General features: G+C 37.8%; 1 protein-coding gene across 2 annotated transcripts; it reads right to left on the reverse strand.

Annotated features, from left to right (window-relative positions):
• On the reverse strand, window positions 1–25,615 carry PCF11 (PCF11 cleavage and polyadenylation factor subunit). Of its 2 annotated transcripts, none has more exons than XM_017544925.1 (16): window positions 24,977–25,615; window positions 21,199–21,324; window positions 18,743–18,931; window positions 18,209–18,403; window positions 15,872–16,986; window positions 15,281–15,464; window positions 15,080–15,170; window positions 12,482–14,049; window positions 10,547–10,643; window positions 6,256–6,375; window positions 5,633–5,738; window positions 4,492–4,675; window positions 3,843–3,998; window positions 3,357–3,449; window positions 2,767–2,802; window positions 1–1,147 (listed from the first exon to the last, which is right to left on the reverse strand). In XM_017544925.1, the coding sequence occupies exons 1-16, from the start codon at window positions 25,166–25,168 to the stop codon at window positions 932–934; spliced, it is 4,668 nt and encodes a 1,555-aa protein (XP_017400414.1). In that variant the 5' UTR covers window positions 25,169–25,615; the 3' UTR covers window positions 1–931. The 2 variants fall into 2 exon arrangements, with proteins under 2 accessions (XP_017400414.1, XP_017400413.1); XM_017544924.1 differs by having other exon boundaries at window positions 14,687–15,170.
• Window positions 25,616–27,229: the final 1,614 nt, after the last annotated feature.

Consider the following 27,229-nt stretch of genomic DNA (forward strand, 5'->3'; position numbering starts at 1 on the left):
TTCATCATTCTATTTATTACATATATGAATATTAACATCTCATGGTCTCCATCTAAGCCAAAACCAACAAAAGAAAAAAGTTAACCGTATCTCAAGCGAACATTCTTACAGATTCCTCTGTAACTTAAAATAGAAATATGTTCATCTGCATTAAATCATTTGACAATTTGAAAAAATGTCTTTAAAAAAAAAATCACCTTAGTACTTAAATATATTTGTTAATTGTTTGATGTCATCAGTGTCCAAGTTCAAGAATAAAAGTTGCTTCATTAGATATTTTCAAAAGTGTACATCTGGATGGTTCTCTATAGCTGGAATTGTGTGTGTGTGTGTGTGTATATATATATATGCATATATATATATATATATATATATACGTGCAAATATGTCCTATTTTGTCTTTAAAATTTTTTCAAAATCTGGCTTTTCTATTTGAGAAAAGCTCTACGGTGCTCTCTCACAACCCCCTTTTGAAGGATGAAACTTCAAACTTTGCTTCTTTAATCAATGGGAGGCTACTAGAAAAAAAATCTTATGTTGAGGTTGCTGTTCAATTCTATTTTTACCCAATAAAAAGTACAGAAACTTTATTTGATGGTGTGCATAAATATTACACTCCATGAATAGCAAAAATATTTTTTATTTATAATTTACAGTTGCACAGTGAAAATCGTACATTTTTACACATACAATTTCATTTTGTTAAATTTGCACACATCTACAGAACTTTCACACAACAAGCACCTGAAACTCTGCAGGCAGTAGGAAATGCAAATACTAAAATGTATTTATTAACCAAATGATAGCTGAAGGCCCTGCCTCAGCTAGACAATTTATATAGATATGTCTATATATACATAAAAAAATTCTTCACCTTCTAGATCCAACAGCAGCTTTTTTAAAAAAGAAAAACATACCTTTCTCATTTTATTTAAACTGACTCGACTGTGTCATTTTCTGTTTTAATTTCAGAGGGTGTTGCTATGCTTTCCTCTGTACAAGCTGGTGGTGTATCAATTCGTTCTTCCTTAACTTTGGGACTTTCACAGGGTTCCTGCAATTCGTTTTTGACAATGTTCAACATAATATTCAAGGGGTTTTCAACTGGTGTCTTGCTGGGTGATGGTGTACAATCAAATGAAGATGTCTACAAAATGAGAGGCCCTATGAGTACTGATGAAAGTTCCAAATTCTCACATTAGATGACATTTAGTTTTGTAAGACCCTTGTATGGACAAGGGAACACGCATATAACAAATGCAACTGAAATACCTGCCTCCGAACAAAATATGCCATAAAGGCAACAAAAATAAAATATATATTGCACATTCAATATGTACTCAGCAGTGAGCTAAGCAGTAACAGCTAAGTTGTAAGACATGGCTGTATACAGCCAAAAAAAGTTGATTAGACATGCTTCTACATTTTAATTTCTACATAGATGTTATACATATATTCTGGAACTTGTTACTACCCTAATTTCAAATATCCTGAGGATTTTTTAAATCCCATAAACCATCATCCTAAACACTAGTCTTCTGATAACCTAAATAAATCTTCCAAATTGTCCTCAACCCGCTATCTTTAAAAACCTATTTGTTCCATTACTTGGTTTTAAAAACAGACTGCAAGTATGGCCATTTGAAATTTTTTTTTTTTGAGACAGACCCTTGCTCTTTTCCCCCAGTGGCACGAACTTGGCTCACTGAAACCTCCACCTTCCTGCAGTGCAGTGGCACAAACTTGGCTCATTGAGACCGGCACCTTCCAGGTTCAAGTGATTCTCCTGTCTCAGCCTCCCAAATAACTGGGACTAAAGGCACCCACCACTATGCCTGGCTAATTTTTGCATTTTTAGCAGAGACGGGGTTTCACCATGTTGGCCAGGCTGGTCTCGAACTCCTGACCTCAGGTGATCCACCAGCTTTGGCCTCCCAAAATGCTGGGATTACAGGTGTGAGCCACCACACCCAGCCAACCATTTGAACTTTTAAGGCCAACAGACTAGTATCTTTTTTGGATTCTATATGTAATCATTAAAAAGTATACCTATTTTGGCCGGGCACAGTAGCTAATACCTGTAATCCCAGCACGTTGGGAGGCCAAAGCAGGTGGATCACTTGAGGTCAGGAGTTCAAGACCAGCCTGACCAATGTAATGAAACCCTGTCTCTACTAAAAATACAAGATTAGCCAGGTGTGGTGGTGTGTGCCTGTAATCCCAGCTACTTGGGAGGCTGACACAGGAGAATTGCTTGACTCTGGGAGGTGAAGGTTATAATGAGCTGAGAACAAGCCATTGCACTCCAGCCTGGGCAACAAGAGCGAAACTCTGTCTCAAAACAAAACAACAAAAAAAGTATACCTATTTAGATGGCTGAATAGGATTTCAAAAAAAAAAAAATAGCAGTAAATGCTACCCATAGCTCTAGAAACCTATCCCCATAATGATCCTTATCCTCACTTTTCCTCACATTTCTCTGGGCCTCGTGGCCTAGTAAAAGATAACACGATTTAAGTGAATAAAATGCAAGGAATGATAAATTTCAAAATTTTAATTGCATCTCACAGAAAATGATATATTAATGTATATCAATTCTGTCAATCTAGCACCAATATTTACTGAACAACCTAAATGCTGTATCAAAAAACAAAAATAGTTCAATATATTAAGTTTAAAATTATAATATTGCTTTGATGCAAAAAAATAACTGAAAAGTTAAATTGATTCATGCAAATGAGAATACAGTAACCAAAAAGAACTTACATTTTGATAATCTTCATAACATGATGGATGATAAATCTGAAGCAAAAAGAAAAGAAGTAAATATGTGCATATTCTTTTCTAATGGAATATTCTCATATGATTTTTCTTTTTAACTTTAAACCAGAAGGTAGTCTTTGGAAAGATGACAAAAACTGTTTGGTCATGAAAATGAATAAAACCAAAATTTTCATCCTTATACTTAAAGAATCTGAAAAACTGACTTCTCTTGGCTCATTTAAGTATCTAGCCTAACTTGATTTGTTTTCCACACAGTACAGTTTGATGATGAAATATAAATCCACAATCAAAATAGTGTGGGTGAACAGAAAAACGACTAACTAGGTTCAGAAGAGGTAGTCCTGGCTCTGTCACTGACTAATAATGCAACCTCCTTTGTAAAGTGAGTACAGAACCGGGTGACTGCTAAGATCCCTTCTAACTCCAACATTATATTACTAAGTCCAATACCTTTTTTATTAAGACCAAAAATCAAACAAAAACTATTATGAACCTCCTCTTTTCAAAGTAATGAGTTAAGCCAACAACAAAATACTTATCTTAACACTTTCTTATATAGAAATGAAAATTACCTTTCCATCTACTCTAATAGCATTTTTCAAATGCCATTCCTCCTCCTCTTCATCCCAGTACTGTTCAAATTGTTCCTGACAGATTTCACAACTCTAAAATACAATCATATAAAATAAAATTTACATAATAGAACACATTTAACCCCATTTAAGTAAAAATATACAAACATTTTATTAAGTGGAGTAAGGAATTTGAGTGTTTCAAAAGTCTGAATAATGTCCAAAAAAATAATATGATTCAAAATACATTTACGGGATTCTGTCAATCTTTCCAGCATAAAGAGTAAACATTTCACTGCTTTTGGCCACTGTAGTTATGAAACTCAAAGCTAGATTATAAGAGTAAAACTGAAAGTACTAGTACTTCCAAGAAGTCTTAAAATCACTAAATCGGGGATATAAATATAGTGATATGTTTATGAGTATTTACTTAAAGAAAGTTAGGGACACTCCTATTGGGAGAAAACTTAAACATTCTTCTCTCACCTCAACTGCTCCAGCTGGTCCAGCAGGTACACTTTGGAACTCTTTTTCTTTAGCAGCCTCTTGAGTTTTGAGCACAACTTCCTCATGAACCTTTTCAAAAAACTGGCTCTTTGCCCGTTCTTCCAGATCAGCTATCTCCTCAAATTCTATCCAGTCCTTAAAAGGAGTTGATTTTAAAAGTTATTCCATTTATTTCTAAATTTTTACTGCATATCTTCAATATAATGCCATCCAAAGGTAGGAATACATATATTCTTTTCTACATTATACTCTAATATTATTTAAAATTATAACTTTGAGACTTTTAACTAATAGACAACATACGGCAACTAATAATTAAGATTTTAATTTTCCATTAATTCTACAGTTATAACTACTAATTCAAAAAAGATAAGCTTCAAGTGTAATTTTTTACAAAAAACAGTCAAAGAGCCTTGGAATTTTAGAGCTAGAACAATCCTGTATGCTATATTCTAATCTCATCAAAATTCATTTCTTTAAACACCTGTTTATATTCTAGAGGTAAAATTTTATTCAGTAAATTTACATGTTAGATTCTAGCAATTATTAAAATTATTAAAATCAATATACTTTTAGAATGATATTATTTATGCCTAAAAGATAGTATGGAGGCACATAGGTTACTTACTGTTAAACTGTAGTACCAACGTCTATGAGTGACTTTTCTGCTAACATCCTTTTCAGTTCTATTTTGCCGATAATGCCAGTCCAAATGATCTGCATATACATCTGTCTGTGATGTTGTAAACCTCATTCCACAAGAGTAACACTGAATACCAGTGTACAGTCGATTTATAACACTATCATAACGTCTATTTTGAAAAAGAAATAATCTTTAGTGTTGATAACATGGCTTGATGGCCTTCAAAAGCCAATTACAAGTATCTAAGTTTTCCATATTGTAACAATGGTGAAACCAAGGGCTGGCTGAAACAGTTAACACCCAAAGATCAATATTATTTGCTAACAAAGTCACTGACCCTCTTTGCCTTAACTTTGGTGACTTTTGGATCATGGAGCCTGTCTTCTTTTGGATAGCCCTGACCCAGTTATTTATTTCCATTTAGCTAAAAATGAAATGATCCTGTGCCAGCTAACAAGGCGATAGGTAGTTTATTCTAGTTTGGAGTGAAGTCAACGTGGACATGGCAGAACAGTTAAATCTCACCTCTCTAGATCTTTGGCATTCTGAATAATTCAACTTCTCCACTCTGGTGTAACAGTGAAAAATTCGCTAAGTTTTCTGTATCACAGATTAAAAAATGAAAATTTTGAGGGGCCGGGCATCGTGGCTCCTACTTGTAATTCCAGAACTTTGGGAGGCCAAGGCAGGTGGATCACTTGAGGTTAGGAGTTCAAGACCAGCCTGGCAAAGGTGAAACCCTGTCTCTACTAAAAATACAAAAATTAGCCAGGTGTGGTGGTAGAGTGCCTGTAATCCCAGGATAATCGCTTGAACCTGGGAGGCGGAGGTTGCAGTGAGTCAAGATCACACCACTAAATTCCAGCCTGGGCGACAAAGTGAGACTTTTAGGGGTGGCCTTTGGCCTAAGTACATACACAGCAAACATACTTTAAAAGAAGATTTAAAAATAGGCTACCTAAAGACAATGTTATATATATTTTACATTTAAAAAAATTTTTTAAAAGGCTTCCTAAATGTTAAAACAGTAAAAGGAATAAAATAAAAGGGAAAGCACTAATAGTAACAATGTCCACTGTTATTAGAGTCACTGCCTCTTTATTTTAAAGAAAATTAGATTACATACTGTTTCAATTCTTCAACTGTAAAATTAGTAAGATCTGGAACATCTTGATCTTCATTTTGATCTTCCTCCTCTTCAAGGGGAGGCTGAGCAGCTACTTCACTTACTTCTAAAATTAAGAAGAAACACAAATTTCTTAATACCATTTTCCATGTATTCTTTAAAGTATTATAAGTATTTACAGTATTATAAGCAAGTAGAGAAATAAATCTAGTCTATTCAGTGCTTTTGATCTCAAGTTTACTGGACAAGGAACCTAATACAATTTTTTATTTTGGTATGTGATGTTAACCCTGATCTCTGAAAAGTAATCTATAATAAAAGTCATTTATTCATCAATATTCAAATTCTTTTCAAAAGTTAAATGAACATAAAATTACTGGTAAAAGCCTGCACATTAGATATGTTAATTGAAACACATGTCCACTATAAGGTAGTTCAATCTTAGGAAATCTAAAATAATTTCATTATAAACCAACTGTATTTGATTTCCAAAAATCGAAAATAAAAGTTATACCTAGGAATTCAATTACTGTAAGGACCTTTATTATAACTTATATCATTAGATCATACATCTCAAAAATTTAATGAAGCTTTGTTTACATTAAGTATAAAATCACACTTACGTGTTGTAGCTGAATCAGGTTGAGACAATTTGAGAATTCCTGTTTTTAGCAATTTTGAAAACAATTCATTTACATCCACCTGACTGAGATGATTATCAGGATATGCCTTAGGGAGGGCTCCTAAAAAAAAAAAAAGAAGGAACTTCTCTTAAAGTGAATGTAGAATTTAAAGATGCAAATTTTACTAAGGATTTTTCAAAGTTTTCTTCAAGATGTCCTGTCAACAGTAAATCTGACAAAGTCTTATTAATGATGGGTTTAATTATTTCAAAAGCCCCTAAGATTATCTTTTCATTTAGGTCAACAGACTTGAGAATATATTCTAAAACAAACACTGAGAACACTACAAACAATGACCCTTTATGCTCCCTCCTCACATGCAATGCAGCACCACCCCTATCTCCAACTTTCCACCCTTCTAATTCTTTTCTCCATCTTCTAAGTACACTGGAAAAGGTAGTTTTATATAGATAAAATAAGTGTATCACCTCTTAGCACTAAGCCTAAGTGGAAGTACTCCTGACCTCAAAGCTCCCTGACATAACAGAAGAACTGAAACAGGGAGATGAATCAGATGACTCAGAGTATACCTGCTCCTATGACCTTTGCTAAATAGTATACTGTCCTTGCAAAGCAGCTCAGTCTATTGCTGAAAAGGTGTCACAGTTACCAAAGCTTCAAAAACTTGAACAAATGAAATAAGCCTAACAATTTTCTTTTGCTTGATGGGGAATCCTCATTGGTGAGGAATCATTCCAGTCCCATATTTTTCCAGGCACTATTCTAAACGCTGTGATTCTTTCTTTTTTTTTTTTTTTTTTTTGAGACAGAGTCTCGCTCTGTCACCAGGTACCAGACTGAAGTGCAGTGGCGCAATCTTGGCTCACTGCAACTTCTGCCTCCCAGGTTCAAGCAAATCTCCTGCCTCAGCCTGCCAAGTAGCTGGGACTACAGGTGCACGCCACCATGCCCAGCTAATTTTTATTTTTTAGTAGAGATGGTGTTTCACCATGTTGGCCAGGATGGTCTCGATCTCTTGACCTCATGATCTGCCCCAACTATGAAAACAATATTTTACACCAGGTGCAGTGGCTCATGCCTGTAATCCCAGCACTTTGGGAGGCCAAAACAGATGAATCACCTGAGGTCAGGAGTTTGAGACCAGCCTGGCCAACATGGTGAAACTGTCTCTAATAAAAATACAAAAACTAGCCAAGTCTGGTGGCCCATGTCTGTAATCCCAGCTACTCAGGAGGCTGAAGCACGAGAATTGTTTGAAACCAGGAGACGAAGATTGCAGCGAGCCAAGATCACTCCACTGCACTCCAACCTGGACGACAGAGCAAGACCCTGTCTCAAAAAAAAGAAAACAATATTTTAATGTATTTGTATGTCATTATGATACATCTCACTCACTACACCTACACAGAAAAGTTCTGAACCACTAAAAATGCCTCTTAATGGCAGAAATTCAATTTGCATCCACAGTATACATAATCCCTACCCTTTACCACTGTATATTCTAATTTTATCATACTGCCTTATACAGAGTAGGCTAATTAATGTCTGTTCAAACTAAATGTCTGAATACATGAATGAATAAATCAACTTCAACAGTTAATCAATTACAGTAACATTTAACTCAACTAGTTTTAATCTTTACTTTCCATTAAATTAGCTATTTATATGTCTAAGATGCATAAATAGCTATTCTCATGTCTGAAGGTAGCCAAATTTAATAACAAAGAGCATAAACTGCAGGACCAGACTCCTGGGATTTTTAGCCAGAAATTCCACTTTCTAGTTGTATAACATAATCAAGTTCCTTATCTGCCTCAGTTTCCTGTGCCTGTACAAAGGGTAATTGATATGAGGTTAAATGAATTAATATTCGTAAGGAATTGAAGTGCTTGGCATTATTATGTAGTTTTTGTTAAACCACACACACACACACAAAATCAATAGCCTTTCTATATTATAAAGCTCTTTGAGGCCAGGTGCGGTGGCTCATGCCTATAAACCCAACACTTTGGAAGGCTGAGGTGGGAGGACTCCTTGAGCTCAGGACTTTGAGATCAGCCTGAGCTACACAGTGAGCACCCTATCTCTTTAAAAATAAAAATAAAGCTCTTTGAAGGATAAACCTTACTAAATTCATCCTAACATAATGCCTAGCATACAGCAGATGACTAATGTATGTTTGAATGAATAAATGAACATGGGTATATTTCCTACTAAAAAAGGGATGTTTATACTTTCAAATTAGAGAAGGAACCTTGAGAGAAGCTAAATATAGCACACTGAAAACTGTTGACACCTCTTGTAAACAATAAGAAGAACCTGAAGAACACAGACATAATTAATGTCCCATTCAATATCCCCAAACCCAGAGAAAAATTGTGACTTCCTCTGTGACACTACTATGCCCTGTAAACATATACAAATAATCCAAGGTTGTAAAAGCACAAAGGGGCTGGACATAGTGGCTCACAGCTGTAATCCCAGCACTTTGGGAAGCCAAGGCAGATGGATCACTTAAGAGGTCAAGATTCAAGACCAGCCTGATCAATATGGTGAAACTCTGTCTCCACTAAAAACACAAAAATTAGCTGCATGTGGGGCATGCACCTGTAGTCTCAGCTACTCAGGAGGCTGAGACAGGAGACTTGCTGGAGCCTGGGAGGCAGAGGTTGCAGTGAGCTGAGATCACACCACTGCACTCCATTCTGTGCAACAGAGCGAGACTCCACCACACACAAAAAAAAAAAGGCAAAAAGAAAATTTGTGGTTTCTGATAGCATCTCATGCCACTAACCCCAATATAACAAATCCTCTACCCAGCAATAAAAACTGAGTTCTAAAAAAAAACCCAAGTTCTAAAGGAAAATACATTAAATACAGCACTTGACAAGTAGTTATAAAGTACTTTGGCATATACTATATCATTTGATTCTCTTAAAAAAAAAAAATCCCAGGCAAATACTAATACTACCATAAGCTATTTATAGAGGGAAAAACTGAACCTCAGGAAGGATACCTGCTTAAAGCCTGCCCATTTACAAAGTAACAAAGTGTAGATTCCAAGCCTAGCCTTCTGGGCTTTAGATCTTAATTTCCTTCTGTTTTCATTATAGTAACAAAATAAGAAGAAGAAATATAAATTAATCCTAATTGTCCATCTAGAAATTAAAAGTTGAAAGCTTCCAAATCAATTGAATTTCTTGATACAATTTAAGGACTAATATATAAAAAAAGATCTTGGCTAGGACTTCCTAATTACTTCAGAATTTTTGGAAAACTCCCTAAATTGTAAACTGATTTTTTGATGTAAACAATGCTACAGTAAAGCATGTTTCTGAAAGAGCTGTTTCAATGATTCAGAAATGAAAGCAAGTATCACTAATGTATATAATTCCACTTACCACATATTAAAACTAAAATTCATTTTGCCGGCACAGTGGCTCACACCTGAATTCTCAGCACTTTGGGAGGCTGAGGCAGGCAGATCACTTGAGGTCAGGAGTCCAAGACCAGCCTGGCCATGGCAAAACCCCAACTCTACTAAAAATACAGAAGTTAGCCGGGTCTGGTGGCGCATGCCTGTAGTAACAGCTACTCAAGGGGCTGAGACAAGAGAATCGCTTGAACCCAGGAGGCAGAGGTTGCAGTGAGCCAAGATTGCGCCACTGCACTCCAGCCTGGGCAAAAGAGCATAACTCTGTCTCATAAATAAATAAATAAAACTAAAATTCATTTTAAAAGTCATTTTATCTACTATTAATTAAGCCTCACCCTGTAGTAACAAAGAATCTGGTTAAGAAAGCCACTTTTTGCTATTTGATTGCCCATGAAAGCATAAAAATTAATCGACTTTATTAATGCAGTATCCTCAGTATTCACTTAATAAATGTTTACTGGATCATAACACACACTACTCAAAACATCAAATAATTGAGATTTCTGAGGTTTGTCATTTATTTCATTCTAACTCAACACAAATGTCATACCTGCCCTTCCACCTTCCAGTTTCCACCCAATAGGTTTCCTTCCATTTGTTTTGCACACTACAAGTTCAGGCTAACCATCACTAGCTGTAAATAAGGTCAATGTGAATATACATCTACAATGTAAATAAACTTAGAAAAGAAACAAAAATATATCAGCCAGATTAAATTTCTCTAAATTAAATAAACCTTTGCAAAGCTGTCATTTCCTAAAATTGACAAAGTTAGCTTTTTAACAAAATAATAATTATTTGTCTTTTGAAAAATAAAGTTCAGAAAGTACATACCTGACGGATTCTGAACAAATCCAGGATTTTGTGGATGAACTGGTAAAAACTGTTGTCCTTGACCAAAAGCTACTGGCTGAGCAACACCAGTTAGAACCTTTAAGATAAACCTTAATTTTAAGAACATACTTTCTATAGTTCAAGTAAAACTTTTAACATCCTAATTACATAAAAATATTCACAGATGTCACAAGGCCTGGCTTATAAATAAGGATTGAGAAAGGTAACCTGGCTGGGTCACTTCACTTCTAGTTCTTCTACAAACAGCAACAGTAAAACCTTCCCTTATCTGTTTCACAGAGGTATAAGTTACCAAGAATGGGTTAAAACTTCTTTGAAAAGTTTGAGATACCTACTAAAGAAGCAAAGTAGCCCCCCAAAAAAGGAAAATGTAAGATACCATGCAAACATAAGGTAACTAGCTGTGTTACTTTACACAAGTCACTTTACCTTGCTGGTGCTTTCCGTTATTTTACAAATGGAAGAACTGACAAAACAGTATGACCTATACACAATCACAAGGGCTGGTTAGCAGCAAAACTGAGGCCAGAACTCCTAACCTTTGCCCCTTTTCCAGATAGCCTGTTTTAATTAGCAATCTGAATTATCAAGCAGGTAAGCATCCTGCTTAGCCATCATCTTTGCATATGGTTATAGCTACATTACAAAGTAATCTTGTAAAAGATGACCTCTTGTAAAAGATGTCAAAGGGAATGTTAAAAAATAGAACAGTCATGAAGCAAGAACTGTACTCGCATACAAATACAGTTTTCTGTAGTCCAGAGGAAGGCAAGACTTCTACATGTTGCTGGTATATAAATAAATATCCATTTATAATCCTTGTTCAATATACATGTGGACTTTTGATGGTGAGTACACATAATAAAAATCCCACCCATTCTGTATAATGTAGAAATAAGACTAAGTAGTACCATTCTAGAGTATCTATCAATAACAGTAACATTTCTTTCAAGGATATACAGTAGAGTAAATCTAGGCAGGCCAACTCTTTTTTCACACCATTAGAGATGAACAGAAGGACTGCTTTCTATCAATAATGTTACTAATGTGCTTTTAACATCTTTCTTATTTTGTATTTTCTTCCATACAATCTTACTACTATAAAATAAATCTGTCCTAGTAAGAAAATGTCAGCACCTGGAAAAGTAGTAAGTTCAGCGCAGGAGAATTTCAGCATGCAAGCAAAAGAAGTCATTAATAACCAACTGAATTAATAAAAAATTCTAAACATAGTGCCTTAAAGTTATTTCCGTATGCATTTTAAAATGTATACAGAACAAGTATGAAAGAATACCAACTGTGCATGTTTTGTAACTACAGTGTATTTGGAAGGCTGTTTGCTACTAAGTTTGCTGTGTTGACATTAATATCAAACAACTGTGTTTAACGGGAAAGGTGGTGAAAAAAAAGTAGGAAGAGGTTAAAAAAAGAATTGTAGACTGTGAAAGCATGAACAATTTGATCTTCTTATTTAACTAAGGCTAAGGAAAATTCTTGGTCAAAGAACAGTCCAAGCGATAATCAGTTCTAGGGCTAACTTAAAGCATATCAGGGCTCAACAGTTCTACAATGTAGAGGTCTATGAAATACAATTGTTTTACATTTCAAAAGCTTTAAAGCAAAAAAAAAAAAAAAAAAAAAAAAAAAAAAAAAAAAACCACAACAGAGTCCAGGGTTGGGATTTGATTGAGATATATCCCTAGATCCTAGAAGAGCCAAAATCAATTTTGGATTTAAGTTGCAAATTTCATTCCCATTTATTCCACTTCCCTAGTATGTGGCTTTAGGGTACATTAAAAACTTCTTTCCAATCTATACAATAAACTATGCCCTGAAAACCTTCCTTAAACCCTAGAAACACTGAAAATGGTTAACTTATCTGCATACAACACACTTTTGGAATAACAGACTTACCTGTTGAGATGCCTGAATATTTCCTACTGTCATTGGAGCAGGTAAATTGCCAAAGTTTCCAAATTGAGAACTCTGAAGATTTTTTTCATCAAAATAGTGTCCAGAAGATCTGTTAAGTGGATTAGAAAAACTCTGGTTTCCAGGGCCATGTGGTCCATTAAAATTTGGTCCTTGAGGTGAATCAAATATTTGTTCATGTCTTTGAAACTGCAGTCCTTGGGATGGGGCATTAAAAGCATTGCCAGGTGGATCATTATATGGCCCAGTCTGATTGAAAGATACTGATTCAAGTCTTTGTGAAGGATGATTGTCAAATCTTGTGCCTTGAAGACCAAGGGGAATATCAAACCTTGATGCCTGCTGATGTTGTGGACCATCAAATCTTTGAGGTACACCATCAAATCTTGGTTGAACCTGCTGTCCAGGTGGTCCATCAAACCTCTGAGGGCCTGGCTGACCAGGAGTCCTTTCAAATCTAGGACCTGGCTGACCATGTAATCCATCAAATCTTGGCAATAGTGACGGCTGACCTGGCTGCCCATCAAACCTTAAAGCATGACAACCTTCAAATCTTGGACCACCTTGACCCAGAGGCCCTTCAATTCGTAGGCCACCTCCTGGTACAGAAGGACCGTCAAACCTCATTCCACCTCCTTGTTGGACTAAAGGGCCTTCAAACCTTATCCCAACCCCTGGTTGACCATGTGGACCCTCAAACCTAAGGTTCCCACCAAGCTGATTATGTTGTCCCTCAAATCTCAGACCAGATACTGACTGACCATGGGGACCCTCAAACCTCATTCCAACTCCTTGCTGTAGCAAAGGGCCCTCAAATCTGATCCCACCACCTGGCTGACCATGAGGTCCATCAAACCTAATTGCAGTCCCTGATGGACCATGACCCCCCTCAAATCTAAGTCCACCTACAGGCTGACCTCGGGGATTATCAAATCTAAGTCCACCCACAGGCTGACCATGAGGTCCCTCAAACCTTAGACCGCCCACAGGTTGACCACGATGTCCCTCAAACCTCAGACCACCCACAGGCTGGCCCCCTGGTCCCTCAAATCGCAAACCACCTGCAGATCCCTCAAACCTCAGGCTAGGGGAACCTTCAAACCGAAAACCACCTCCTCCTGCTTGACCAATTGGGCCCTCAAATCGCAGAGGTGTCCCCACTGGTCCTGGAGGACCTTCAAATCTCAAAGGACACCCACCTCCTAGCTGACCTTGTGGCCCTTCAAATCTCAAAGGGCCTCCTCCCCCCATTTGTCCTGGTGACCCATCAAACCGAAGAGAAGCTGGTGTAGGAGGTCCATCAATTCGAGGGCTTAATTTATTAGGTCCTTCAAAAATCATCTTGGTTGGGCCATCTCTTGTTACTGATGGCCTACTAGGTCCATCAAATAATGGTCTGTCTTCAGCTAAAGCTGTAAGTCGCTGATTTGTATCCAGGCCAGCAAATCTTGATGCTGGGCTATCCACAAATGGTTTATCTGAATCTTCATATCGAGGTCGCTTAAGTGGAAAACGATCATTGAATGGAGATCTCTGCTCTTCTCGCACACCTTTTAAAAAGGAAAAAAATTATTTTCACTAAATCTTGAACTTGAACTCCGGACCTCAGGTGATCCACCCACCTTGGCCTCCAAAGTGCTTGGATTACAGGCGTGAACCACCACGCCCGGCCTTATTTTCACTAAATCTAAAGTTATCTTAAAGTCTTCTACTTTCATATAAATGTTTATCCAAAGATATAACTATCTCACTATATTAGAGGGACAGGAAGAGACAGACAGCATCAAGCAGTAGATAAGAGGATGCCCTCTAGAGTCAGACACACCTGAGTAACAAAAAAATTACCATCCTATCAACATACTAATTTCATTTTGAGTGCAAGTTATTTAACCTCTCTGTTTTATTTCCTATCTATAAAATGGGGAGAATATACATGTCATTGTGTTGTTGTGAGGATTAAATCAAATTACATACAAAAAGAACCTAATGAAGTACCTGACATACAACTGGCCTTAGAAATATTAGCTCCCTTCCCTTCCCTTTCCTTAACGGGAAAAAACATACAAAATCAATGGGAAAAAAACCGGTAATTTGAACAGTCACAAAAATCCATCCCCACTTAGCTTGTTCATTTTCCCTTCACTGCTGTGTGATTCAATAGGCATAATCTGATTTAACTTTTTCTACCTTTAGCAGAGACTTGCTCGTCATGTCTTCTCCGGCCCTCATGGGGTGAAAGATTCTCAGCATAAGTACGACTCCCAGATATAGGAGAAAGACGTCTTGCTCTTTCACTAAATTGTTCTTTTCTGTCAAACTGTGCTCCACTATTCCTACTTGCATGTTTACTTTTGGATGGCTCACATTCTATTCCAGACAACAAGGCATCAGTCAAAGGGTAGTCAAAAATATCAGGATCTAAGAGATCAAGTCTTGGAAATGAATGCTGAACCTGTGTCCTTTTCAGTTTTGCTTTATGTTCATAGTAGGTTAATTCAGCATCAGTTAAGAGAGGTTTCTTTTTTAATCCACCTTTATTTTCTTCTGTAGGACTATCCCGTACATTGCATCTATGTTTACCTTCTTGATACTGAAATAGCTGTCGAATTTGATGTACAACAACAAGGAAGTCATCCTGTGTAATTTCACCAGATGCTAAACGTTCACTCGTCTGCACAGGGGTGATAAAAGGAAATAAAATATTTTAAATATAAAAAGTACTTACCAAAAAAATTTGACAAAAGAGAGTAATGACTACATGGGATTAATCATAGTAACTACCTTTTGAAGTAATTCTCTTTTGCTTGCAAGAGTTAACTCTTTAGGAATCTGAAGATTGGCATCTACACTTAAACGATGCTGCTGCTGCTTTGGGGCTCGAGGTGATAAAATTCCTTTAGTGCTTGACCAGCTCTCCCTATGCCTTAGATGAGGAGGTTTACTATGTTCATCAACCTGTTGTAAGCTGAAACCATAAAAGCAATATATTACTTAAAAAAATTTTTTTTTTTAATATTCAGGACCATATTTAAAGATCCTTTTCAAAGGACATGGTTAAAATAGACATATATAATCACGAAAAGAAACTAAACAAATGATTGAGAGCACAATATATGAAATCAGCTAAAACAGATATGAATTCTGATTCTTGCATGTCTTGGAATGCAGCCTTAGTGGGATTAGTTAACCTTTCTAAACTTCAGTTTCCTTATCTGTAAAATAGAAATAATAGTATTTAACCCACAGAGATATAAGAATTAGATGAAAAAGAAAGTACTAACTAATAGCACCCAAAAACGCATTTTCCAATTTTTAAATTATCTTTTAAAACATACATACTATTATACGTGATCCAAAATGTTAACATCATACCTTTTATTTTCTTCCCAACCAGATTTCCATCTTTTGGCAGACTTGGAACTTTGCCAGTTTTCTATATTCTCCTTTGGTTCAGTGCCTGACTTTGTAGAATGCTGATTTGTGATTTCTTGTGGTCGCTCCTCTTCACTCTTTTTCATTCGCCTTGGATCCCGAATATCCTGCTTAGTACTTCTCTTAGCATTTCTGTCTTCTCTTGAAGATGGTGTAAACTCTTCCATATGTGACTGCTTAGCTCCAGATTGGCGAATCTTTCCAGCTTTAGGTGTAGATGTTGGAGACATACTCCTTTGCCTTCGTTTGGGTGATCGCCTATCTCTTCTCTTTGGGGAATGTATAATTGGTGACCTAGACTTGGGTGATCGAGATCTTGATCGCTTTCTAGTACTCGATCTCCCTGGTTTTGTCCCCTGTTTTTCCGACTCTTCTGTTATTGCATCCTGTTTTTGTACAATGCCATTTATGATTTTATTTCTACTTCCAGGCAGTCTGTGTTCAGATGATTTCATGTGCTCATCTTTATCCTTTTTTTCTGCAGTTTTTCTCTTCTCTTTCACATCATCATCTTTCCCATCAGTCTTATCCTGAAGATGCTTTTTTAGTCTTGGATCTCTCTTATTCATATCAGACAACCTCGTACTCTCTGATTCTTGATTTTTCAAGTCTTTTGTGTGAGATAATTTGTTTTTCAAAGGTGACGGCGATTTTGATTTTGATTTTGATTTAGAATCTAATTGGTCAAGTTCTTTCTTGGTTATTTTTTCACTTGATTTACTTTTTTCCTGCTTGGATGAATTTAGTTTTTCAGAGGGTATAGTTTTACTTGTCTTAATATCAGACTGGTTTAATGTGTTCATTAAAAATTCTTTCCTGTGACTTTGATCTTTTCCATGAGAATGCTGGCTTATCCTGTTCAGACGAGGATCTCGGTTAGTTCCTTTCAAATCCTGAATTTGTAAGGATGGTCCTGGACGGCTTTTCTCAGACTGCACAGGAACCTGATGAGGAGCTTTAACTGCCATAGGGGGAATCTGTGAAACATGTAATTTGGATGATGCAGATCCAGGACCTAAACTGGATGTTTCTTGCTGAACACTAAGAGAAACTGCCTGAAATACAAAATAAATGTTCATGTCAATACTATAAAACACTCAGATTATTTGTCAAGAAACTGCAAATAACTGTATAATGCTTTATTCAATTTATTTATTCAATACCATATTTACACTGTAAGCTTTTTCATTTTTTGTTTTATTTTACACTGTAAACTTTAATGTATAAATTGAGATTACAAGAAAAACTCCGTGATTTAAATGGCCCATTATTTGTCTTTTTTGAGATTTTGTAATATAATCTCTAAACAGAATTTAAAAAATTGTTTCTTTTCCTAATTATTCAGGATTCTGAGCCAGACTGCTCCTAAGAAATTGTTAAATCACTATACTCCAGCTGCACAAGAATCAGTCATTTCAGCTACATTCTAAGTCCTAAAATTTAGTTTCTCCCAAAGTGGTACTGTTAATGAACTTATAAAATTCTGCCTTACTATACCTCACTGTCGAATAAGCTCATATGCTAAGTAAAATAACTTAGTATAAGGTCATTCATTCATAGAAATCTATAATCTTCCTGGCCTCCTTAATTTTGTCACTGTTGCTCACGAAGCATAAGCTCATAAAACATTAAAGACTATGCAAAAATATTTGCCACGACACATCTACCATCTTGGGACTGAAATATTAAGTCCATATAAGGTAATGATTAAACAAAACTAAGATGCTACTTTATAAGATAGCAATCTAACAGAAAACTATTTGGATGAAATAGTGTAGTTTTTCGGTTTCTTGGAGGTTTTCTTGAGACAGGGTCTTGCTCTGTCACTCATGCTAGAGTGCAGTGAAACAATCATAGCTCACTTCTGCCTCAATCTCTTGGGTTCAAGCGATCCTCCCAACTCGGCCTCTCAAGTAGCTGGGACCACAAGCATGCGCTACCACGCCTGGCTAATTTTTTTTTTTGTAGGGGCTGACTATGTTGACCAGGTTGGCTTCAAACTCCTGAACTCAAGCAACCCTCCCATCTCAGACTTCCAAAGTGCTGAAATTACAGGCATGATCCACCACACCTGGCCTATGCAGTTTTTAATCAAGTGAATTTTACAATAAGGATATAAAAATATAGTCTAATAAATATACTGTAATTTGTAAAATAAAAGTAGAAAAGAGTATACTATTTAAAAAAGTAACATGTTAATAAAATTCAAACATAAACATTACTTCCCTATTGTAAGACAGGTTTAAAATATTTAAAACGTTAATCTCCCTTACTTACCAGTTGTGCCTTAGCTTGCTCTAGCTCCAGCTCCAGCTTTTTCTGCTGAAGTTCTAACAACTGTTTTTGTTTTGCCAGCAACTGCTGCCTTATCAGTTGTTCTTGTGTAAGATTCTTTTGTATATCAGGAACAATTGGAGGAGTGGAGATGCTAGGGGAACTGACCACCGTAGCAGGTGTTGAAGGTTCCTCAGGCTATAAGAAAAAAATAATTTGTTTAAGAAAAATATATCAGCTAAAGGAAGCAAGGGAGTAAATGAAAATTATCAGCTTTACTCATTATTATCCAAATTCCTAAATATCACACAGAAAACTGATCAGGAATTTAAAACCCAAAATAAATGTTACATAATACCTAAACAGTGTGAATATATTTCTAAATAAAAACTTCAAATATATACATACTCTTTCTTTTCAAATTCAATCAGTTCACTACAGGGTATTCTATTTTGGCTTTCTGGCAGTAAGTTCTCTAGAAGAATTCAAAATGTGCTAGTTGAAAGTATGTTACATACTATTCATATTAAAACTTACCGATTTATTTAAAAATTTAGGATTCACATGGATGCTAGACGTATTCACATTGGGGGGTAGAGGTTTAATTGGCCAAGCAGGATCTAATGAATTGACTCTGACGTCCAGGGCATAAAGTTTCTTCAATGGGAATATTTCATCCCATGTGGAACGTAACTTAAATAAACTTTTCCTAGTATTTTCATCCACCTAGAACAACAGAACAATTCTATGGCTTGTTAAGTTACTATAGAATATTTTATATATTAAATGTTACATAAATCTGCTCTACTTCACATATATATAGTCACTACCAATTGGTAAGTATATACAACAGTAATAATTTATTAAAAGTGCATTTCTCCTTCAAAAACAGAATAATTAAAGCCATTTTCACCTAGCCTTCATGCAAACAACCAACTAGGCGAGCCTTGGTACAAAACGTTTCCACATCTTAGAGCTTAGTATAATATTCCTAATGTTACTCTTACTCTGGAAAAATATAAAACAGCTGGAAAATGGATTACCTAATGGCTTCAATGTTTTAAATTATTTACATAGCAGTACAAAGTTAAAATTAAGGCAAACTGCCTCACTAACCAATGCTCAGTAATCCTATATGGTTGAGTACCTATGAACAACTATTGTGATGTGGAAAGCACTTTAATAACTGAAATTCACAAAATCTTAACCACTGACAAGCCTTAGTTTTAAATAACTTATCTGCTCACGTTTGTGATGCCATAACAATTTCTAGAAAATTTGCCATTGCTGGCCACGGTAACTCATGCCTGTATTTCCAGCACTTTGAGAGGCCTAGGCAGGCGGATCACCTGAGGTCAGGAGTTCAAGACCAGCCTGGTCTGACCAACATGGTGAAACCCCATCTCTATTAAAAATACAAAATTAGCCAGGTATGGTGGTTCATGCCTTAATTCCAGTTACTGGGTAGGCTGAGGCAGGAGAATCGCTTGAACCCCAGAGGTGGAGGTTGCAGTGAGCCAAGATCACGCCATTGCACTCCAGTTTGGGAAATAAGAGCGAAACTCTGTCTCAAACAAGAAGAAAGGAGAATGAAAGGAGAAGGAAAGGAGGAAGAAAAAAGAAAGGAAAGCAAAGAGGAAAAGAAACAGGAAAGGAAAGAGGAAAGCAAAGGAAGAAAATTCACCGTCAAGAAACCTAGGACTTTGGAAAACTGAGTTAGATTTTTAACATTAGGATAAACAGTAAAGCCTTAATCATATTCCTAAGTCTTTAAATAATAATATATTTATTACAAGGTCATTTTATTCGACTGTCAGGTTAATGCCCAGTTAGATTCAGTACAGGTATGCTACCAAACACCCAAGTGAATCTGAAGACACTGAAACTGAAACCAAGAGGTTGGTTAAGCTTCTCCTTAAACAACAGCCTCAGGTTAGCAGTATTCAACAAATGTGTACAATACTCTATTAATAAGCATTTTAATGCTATCTGATATACAGCGTTCCAAATTTCTTCTGTATATACTATTTCTTTTCTCTAAGAACTTAACATTTCTCAAATAGCAACTACATATTTTCTTACAAACATGTAAAATCAAATACTGAATAGTTCTTCCAAAAAAATTCCAATTCTACAAATCTGACAACTGACAGAACACGTATTCATCTACTAAAATATAATAACTACCACCAATTATTGACCTTAGGAAACAATCTTTAAGCCTAAGTATCTCATAAGTGCCCTTCTGCTCAATGTGAAAGATGCAGCCTGACAGAGAATTACCTCAGCGGATCCCTTGCCTTCCTCAACATAATAGGGCTTTAACCAAACCACCATGTTACAATGTTACGGAAGAAATTTACAATCTCTAGATATGGAAACTAATAATATTAACCTAATTTCTGAACACTAAGGTGGGGGAAAAATATTTCCAAAATAACCTACAGCAGTTAACTGGTCCCACCATTCACACATACCAACAACATTCACCTAAAACATACTTGAACAATGTAACAAAAGAAGAAACATTTCCAGAAAACAAAACAAAACAAAAAAACACAGAAGTTTCAGGAACGATCACTCACGGGTTGAGACACTGAAGGATTATGCTTTTTTCCCCAGAAAATAAGTCAATATCGTAACACCAGAAATTTAAACAATGAAATCTGATTTACTCTTGACAATTTCAGATCTTTTTGCCTAATTCATAGTGATGAAACAGATGTTCAAATGAACAAACTCAATTTTTTTTTAAAAAAGCACAACTCTAAAAGCAAATCCATCTATTCTTACATGGATAATATGAACCCCTAGAATCTGCTCTAAAAAACTAACATAAAACATTAACTTCAGCCTTTCTTCGAAATGATGCTAACAATAAACGTTAAAGAGAATAAAACATTTCCCACCACCCAAGAAAACCCAACACAAAGCAAATATTTATTTAATCAGGAACACATTTAAAAAAAAAAAGTTTCTAAATGCATATGTACCTTTTCAAACACACAAATAAATGTTGCAACTAGATTTTTAGTAAAGGCAGTAAGATACTCTCTTCCAACGTTTTTCACAATAGAATCCATAAGGTACATAACGGGAAGCTTCTCTGAGGAAGGAGCCTGAATAAAAAGAAACTGAGAAGTTTAGTATAATGAATTCCCACCAAAGAATTACTTTTAAAAGTGAATTTTTAAATCTACAATGGAGACCTCTATGTTTGTTGATACCAAATACTTTTGAATTAATCTTTATGAAACTTAAGTGTTCAATCAAGTTCTCTTATCTTACGATCCTTAATTGAGCACACAAAAGCTCAGAATTACCAGGATGAACAGCTACCCATATAACACTCAATGAAATACCAGGTTCATGTGGAAAAAAGACCTGTGTTTTAAGTGACAAAAATGAGGAGGCGAAGGAAAATTACTTTCTGTAATCCCAGTGTCAGTTTTGGGACCCATATTAACTTACAATGGTGTGCCTACACTCAAAGCAGTTTTTAGACCTCTTGTAGAACCTCTGATTTCCATAGCCATATTTATATGTTCAAGTCTATGAAGCTTTGTTACCTGTAAAATCACTAGGATTACTTCTCTATAATCCAAATGAACAAAAATTAAAAAACACTTCGCATGGGAAGTCAATGGCAAAACACTGAAACTTGCACATGAACATGCAGGAAGTTGCAAGTTTGTTACTCAGACAAGAAAAACTGGATGGAGCAGCCGCTGTATCATGTAAATCAGGTTCAACTTGACTCTGGAAGCCAGGATTTGTCCTGAAGATTTTCTTCACAGCCTGGACTCTCCGCCGAGATATTTTCCTCTGACATGCACAAACCAGGGGTTATAAATTTGTACAAAGCCAGTGTGGTGATGCTGATACAGGTAGCCCTTTCCAAAGTAAAGAAATGTTGCCCCAGTTCAAATGCAATGCCTACCCATCACTGGCTTTTAGAAGGCACAGCAAGCTTCCAGAAAGCATCAGCAGGTTCACAGACTTGTTGAGGAGCATTAAGACACACCATAATAAAGTTTTAACTGACTCCAAAGGAGCACCCATGATTTTTAACAGACAAAACAAAAAACTTAGGTTATTCCCATTTACCCAACCCATGTGTATAGGAATCTTAACCCTGCGTAACACTTAACCCACAGCTGCCTGAAGCTAGGGTAGGCTCACAGTTCTAGAGTACACAGTGCCATCATATTTAATAAAACCAACTGCCCATACAAGTGTGTGGAAATGCTCTTGCTTCTGATAACACCTTTATGACCAAAAGTTGGCTAAGGAAACCTTTGAATAATTTTGTATGAAAAAAATTTTTAAGGTACTATCTAATAAAAGGGTTCACCCACTGCATGTGGGTCAACTATAGTAAATACGAATTATGTCAAATGGTTTACTGCTGTGTCTTTACCATGTTGTTTTACACCATTTTAGTCATTATTGTACTTATGAAGATAAACAGGCTCTCTAACACCAAAGTCCGTTAAGTAGGCTAATTTTTTATTATACAAGTGGTCCTTATATGTAATATTTTTCGCTACTGCTCTCTGGGGAGAAGTCAAATTAAGTGTGAATCCTTAAGTTTAGTAAGGCAGAGAAGCTAAAGAATAAGGACACAAACATTCACCTCCAAAACACAAAACCAGGCCAGTTTGCTACCAAGTAACAAAATCCCTCCCGTCACCCTCCATCCCAACCCGGATTTAGTTCCCCAAAGTGATTTTTACATCTTTTCCTCAATCCGGCTATACAAAAATAACCAGGAAACGTGTGCCCCCAAAATTTCAGCTGTCTTTTACCAGCAAACAGCCCATCTAATTTCACCACTGTGTAGCGATATACAAACCACAAGTTTGATGTGGTCACTATATTCAGTATTTAGTTTTCGGTTTTTGAAGGTCGTCTGGATCCATTAAAAACCAGCAAGGAAACTGTTCTTTTGAGTGACAACCTGAGCTGCTAAATATTAGACGCTGTGGAATATTAAATCCCAAGTCACGAGGTAATTAGTTTAAAAATCAGTGTTTTTGCCTTAAAAACACAAGTGCTTTAAGGCATTTAATGTCAAGTTAAGCCTTCATCAAGGCAAAAACTTAGTTTTCATGTCCAAGATGTTTGTGGTATCAATATAAAGCATGTTGAGTATGAGGAATGCTTCCTTTTTAAATCTCATACTTAAAAAAAAAAAGAGCTGTTTTACATACACATTCACAGGAAAATGAACGAAAACTTGTATTTTAGCTGTCAGACTGAGCATAAATTTGTTGAAGCCCTTAAAAAAAAGGGGGGGGGAAACCCTTCCTTTTCGTCCTCTTTAAAGTATGAAAGGACCACCTGAAACCGTGTATCTTGTGAAGAGATATACCCAAAAGAGTGGATGGAACCTAAAGAAGAATGAACCCAAGTCACTTAAAGACTTTTGTTTAAAACACACAACCACGTAGATAAAAATAAGTCTTGGAAACAGATTCTACACCTTACAAAGGTAAATAAAAAAGACAAATACATATTTTATATGTTTTATTCACAAATTTTATAATACCAGTCACACATTTCAAAACCATTTATTAGAGTCAGACCACTCAGTTTTACACTAGACAGAAACCGTCTCTAAACAATATATTGGTGGTTGTTGTTAAAGTGGCCTTTAAAAAGGGGTTCACTCTGCTAAAAGGAGGCTCATCCTGATAATTGCAATCACTAACAACTAGAAAAAACTAAACCGTAAGTACAAGCTTGAAAAATAAAATGTAGCACTGGGACGCTATTAAAACTCATTTAACTAAGTTTAACAGTAACTTTACTTAAATGACATATCGCTCCCATATGAATCCACAGAAGAGGAGTACTACAGGGAAATATAAGGTGGCAGAGGACCACTTCTGTCAAGGGGTAAAGAAAACACTCCTTCACTATCAGGGAAGGGAGAAAAAAAGAGAAAAGGAAGAGGAGGAGGGACTGAACTTTTCAGAGAAACTGCAAGTACTTGTTACCCGCTGGGCCAGCTCTCCACCTACAGGTTGGATAAGATCTCCTCCCTCCCACCCAAACCCCACCCTCAACCCCACTTGCCCCCTTATTTGGGGACAAATCAGACCCTCCGATAGGAAAATAAAAGTTCTATCTAGCCGCCCCCACCCCAAAATGGGGCTGACGGGTGTGAGCAGCTGCCTGGCTGGCAAGGAATGGTTTCTCCTCTCTTCCCTTTTCGCATCATGTGCTTTTCAGGCGCCATGTTGGGCTCCTAACAGGCGGCTGCTCCACTCGGGGCCAATTCCCTATTCCCACCCACCAACACCTCGCTCCCAGGTCCCCCTTCACCTCCTTCCAACCCACAGAGCACAATTACCAAAGAGGGTGCTAAGGGAAAACGGGAGACCCACTCCCCCACTTCCCAGAGGGTTAAAATGGCTTATGTTAACTCTTACTTCCCCAAACCACAAACTGCCTTTAAGTCTCCCCCACCCCAAAGGGCTCTATTCAAAGCGTGTTCGTGTCGGGGTATACAATGCGGTGACCTAAAAAGGGAGTTGGTAAGCGGAAGTGGGACTCCACCCTTTATCCTCCCCACTCCCTCCCCCCGAGAGGCCCAAGCTCGAAGCCTGGGCCAAAGACCGAGCCAGAGTTGGAGGCGGGGTGTGGGGTGGGGGGTTGGAGAGAAGGAACACTGTCCCCCTTTGGATGGAAGCGAGACCTGGGATGAGGCTGACACTAAAATCAGGGAGTATTAGAAGAATAGGAGGCTGCGGGGTGTATAAAAACCTTGGCGGTTTGGGCCTCGATGAGAGAGACGATCTCCTTGGCGAAGGGCAGGTTCTCCTCGGCTAGAATGGTCAGCATATTGATGTGCGGCTTGCTATTGAAGGTCAGGTCTTCGAGCGATGACTGATAATCCCGACAGGCGTCCTCCCGGGCCCCCGCAGCACCGGCCTCGGCCGGCGTCTGCTCTGACATTGCGCCGCGGCCCCCCTCCGAGATCCGCCGCAGCTGAAGCTGAAGCCGCTCTGGATACCCCGCCTCCCTTCCGACTCCTCTTCCTCTCCCCGGTTCTCTCGCGGCTCCGGCTTCACCACATGCTGACCGCGGAGGGGGGATGGGGGACGACACAGGGGGAACCTCGGGTATGAAACGCCGCCGTCTCGCGGGTGATCTCCGTCCACTTCCAGCCGCCACAGAAGCTTCTTTCTCCACAGACACAAAATGGCGGAGGCAGTGGCGGCTCCAGCTCCGAAAATGTCTGTGTTCCCAACCGCTGCGTCGTGCGAAATGAGTTAGGGGAGGGGAAATGTGAGGTAAAAGGGCGTGGCCGTTGATAAAACAAGGCGTGATTGGCTGACCCGGTAACGTCACGAGCCCCGCCCCCGGCCCTTCCGCAGGACGTCCTGGCACCGCCTTCTTCTCCAGCCTCTATCCGGACTTTCGCAACATCTACTGTTCAGAGGTGCGCTGGAAAAGACGGCCCTTCTCATTGGCCAATTCATAAGAGACTGTTCGGTCATTTGTTACCATAACAACCCACTCAGGGAAGCCAATAGGCCTAGGGAAGGCAGTTCCCGAGGCCCAACCCAACCAGTTTAAGAAGAAGGCTCAGCCGTCCCCTCTTCGTCCCGCCCTCAAGCGTCCCAGCCACTGAGCGAGTCCGTCAATCATCTTCCCTCCCGCCTTCCACGCAGTCGCTGCCAACGGTGGGGGCTGGAGGCAGCGGAGGGTTTCTAACGCCACACTCCCTCTCAGCTAACGTCTCAGGTGCTCTCGAGAGTCTGGGCGGGTCCAGCTGCCGGGACCGGCTGTCCCTTTGGGAACTGGGACGTAGGAGGGAGGTGCCGAATTTACCCGGAACATCGGAAGGCACCTCTGTAGAGTTGATTCCGACACGCCGCTTCCTACACCCACAAAACTACCTAGGCCGGCTTGCCTGAGTTAAATCCTCAGGAAAACGCCTTTTATTTAGAGGTTAAGTGTGAAAGGCTTTTTCCCTGGGGGTTTGGACGCGCTCTTTAAGGAGCCCATCCAGATCTCTAGCAAGAGTTTTTCACAACAGCCTCACCCAGCCTGGACACGAATATCTCCACTGTGAATCTTCTGCATTTCAGAACCTCATTAGAATACCCTATTTGGGGCACGCAGGAAAACACACACACGCGCACACACTTTTGTTTTACACTTGTCTCTTCCCAGGCTGGAAATGATGCTCGCAAAACACACAAAGCATTCAAATAGTTCCACGATGGAGCTGCGACATAACACAAACCAAACCTAATTTTTTCATTGAGTAGCAATATTGATAGGCTTTTAAAATGCGTCGATTACCTAAAATTGCTTTATCTTTGCCTTCCGTAGGCTCCTAGGCACTTGAGAGATACTTCGTTGCCCCCCCGAAGAAATAAATTGAGCTGGGCATGGTGGCGTGCGCCTGTAATCCCAGCTACTTGGAAGGCTGAGGCAGTAGAATCGCTTGAACCCGGGAGGCAGAGGTTGCTGTGAGCGGACATCGCACCACCGCACTCCAGACTGGGCAAGAGAGTGAAACGCTGTCTCAGAAAATCAAGACATAAACTACTCTTTACTTGTCCCATATAAAGTAACATTTTCATTTCTTCTTTCTCTTTTTTAGCATCTTTATTGATGTTTAATTGAAACATAATGAACTGCATAAAGTGCACTGCAAGGTTAAGTTTTGACTTCTGTTTTCATTTTTTCTTAGCATGATATCACACATGAATGAAAAGTAAAACCTGGGAGGAAAACCGGTCTTCCTTCATTTGAAGTTAAGAAATATTGTTGAATAAGTATAATCTCAATAATTTCACGCTAATGTTAGTAGTGATATTTAGATACACTGGACAGTTCAAACTAATAACATTCAGTTTTATTTTCTGGAGGGAAATGGACAGGGCAAAATAGTACTCTGTTCATTTTCTTTTCGTTTTAAAGGTGAATTTCCTCACTAAACTTTAAGTTATAGAAATGTCTGCCTTTTATTGTTTTTAACTTTTTTTTTTTTTTTTTTTTTTT

The sequence above is a fragment of the Cebus imitator genome, unplaced genomic scaffold, assembly GCF_001604975.1.
Source record: "Cebus imitator isolate Cc_AM_T3 unplaced genomic scaffold, Cebus_imitator-1.0 Scaffold174, whole genome shotgun sequence".
NCBI lineage: Eukaryota > Metazoa > Chordata > Mammalia > Primates > Cebidae > Cebus > Cebus imitator.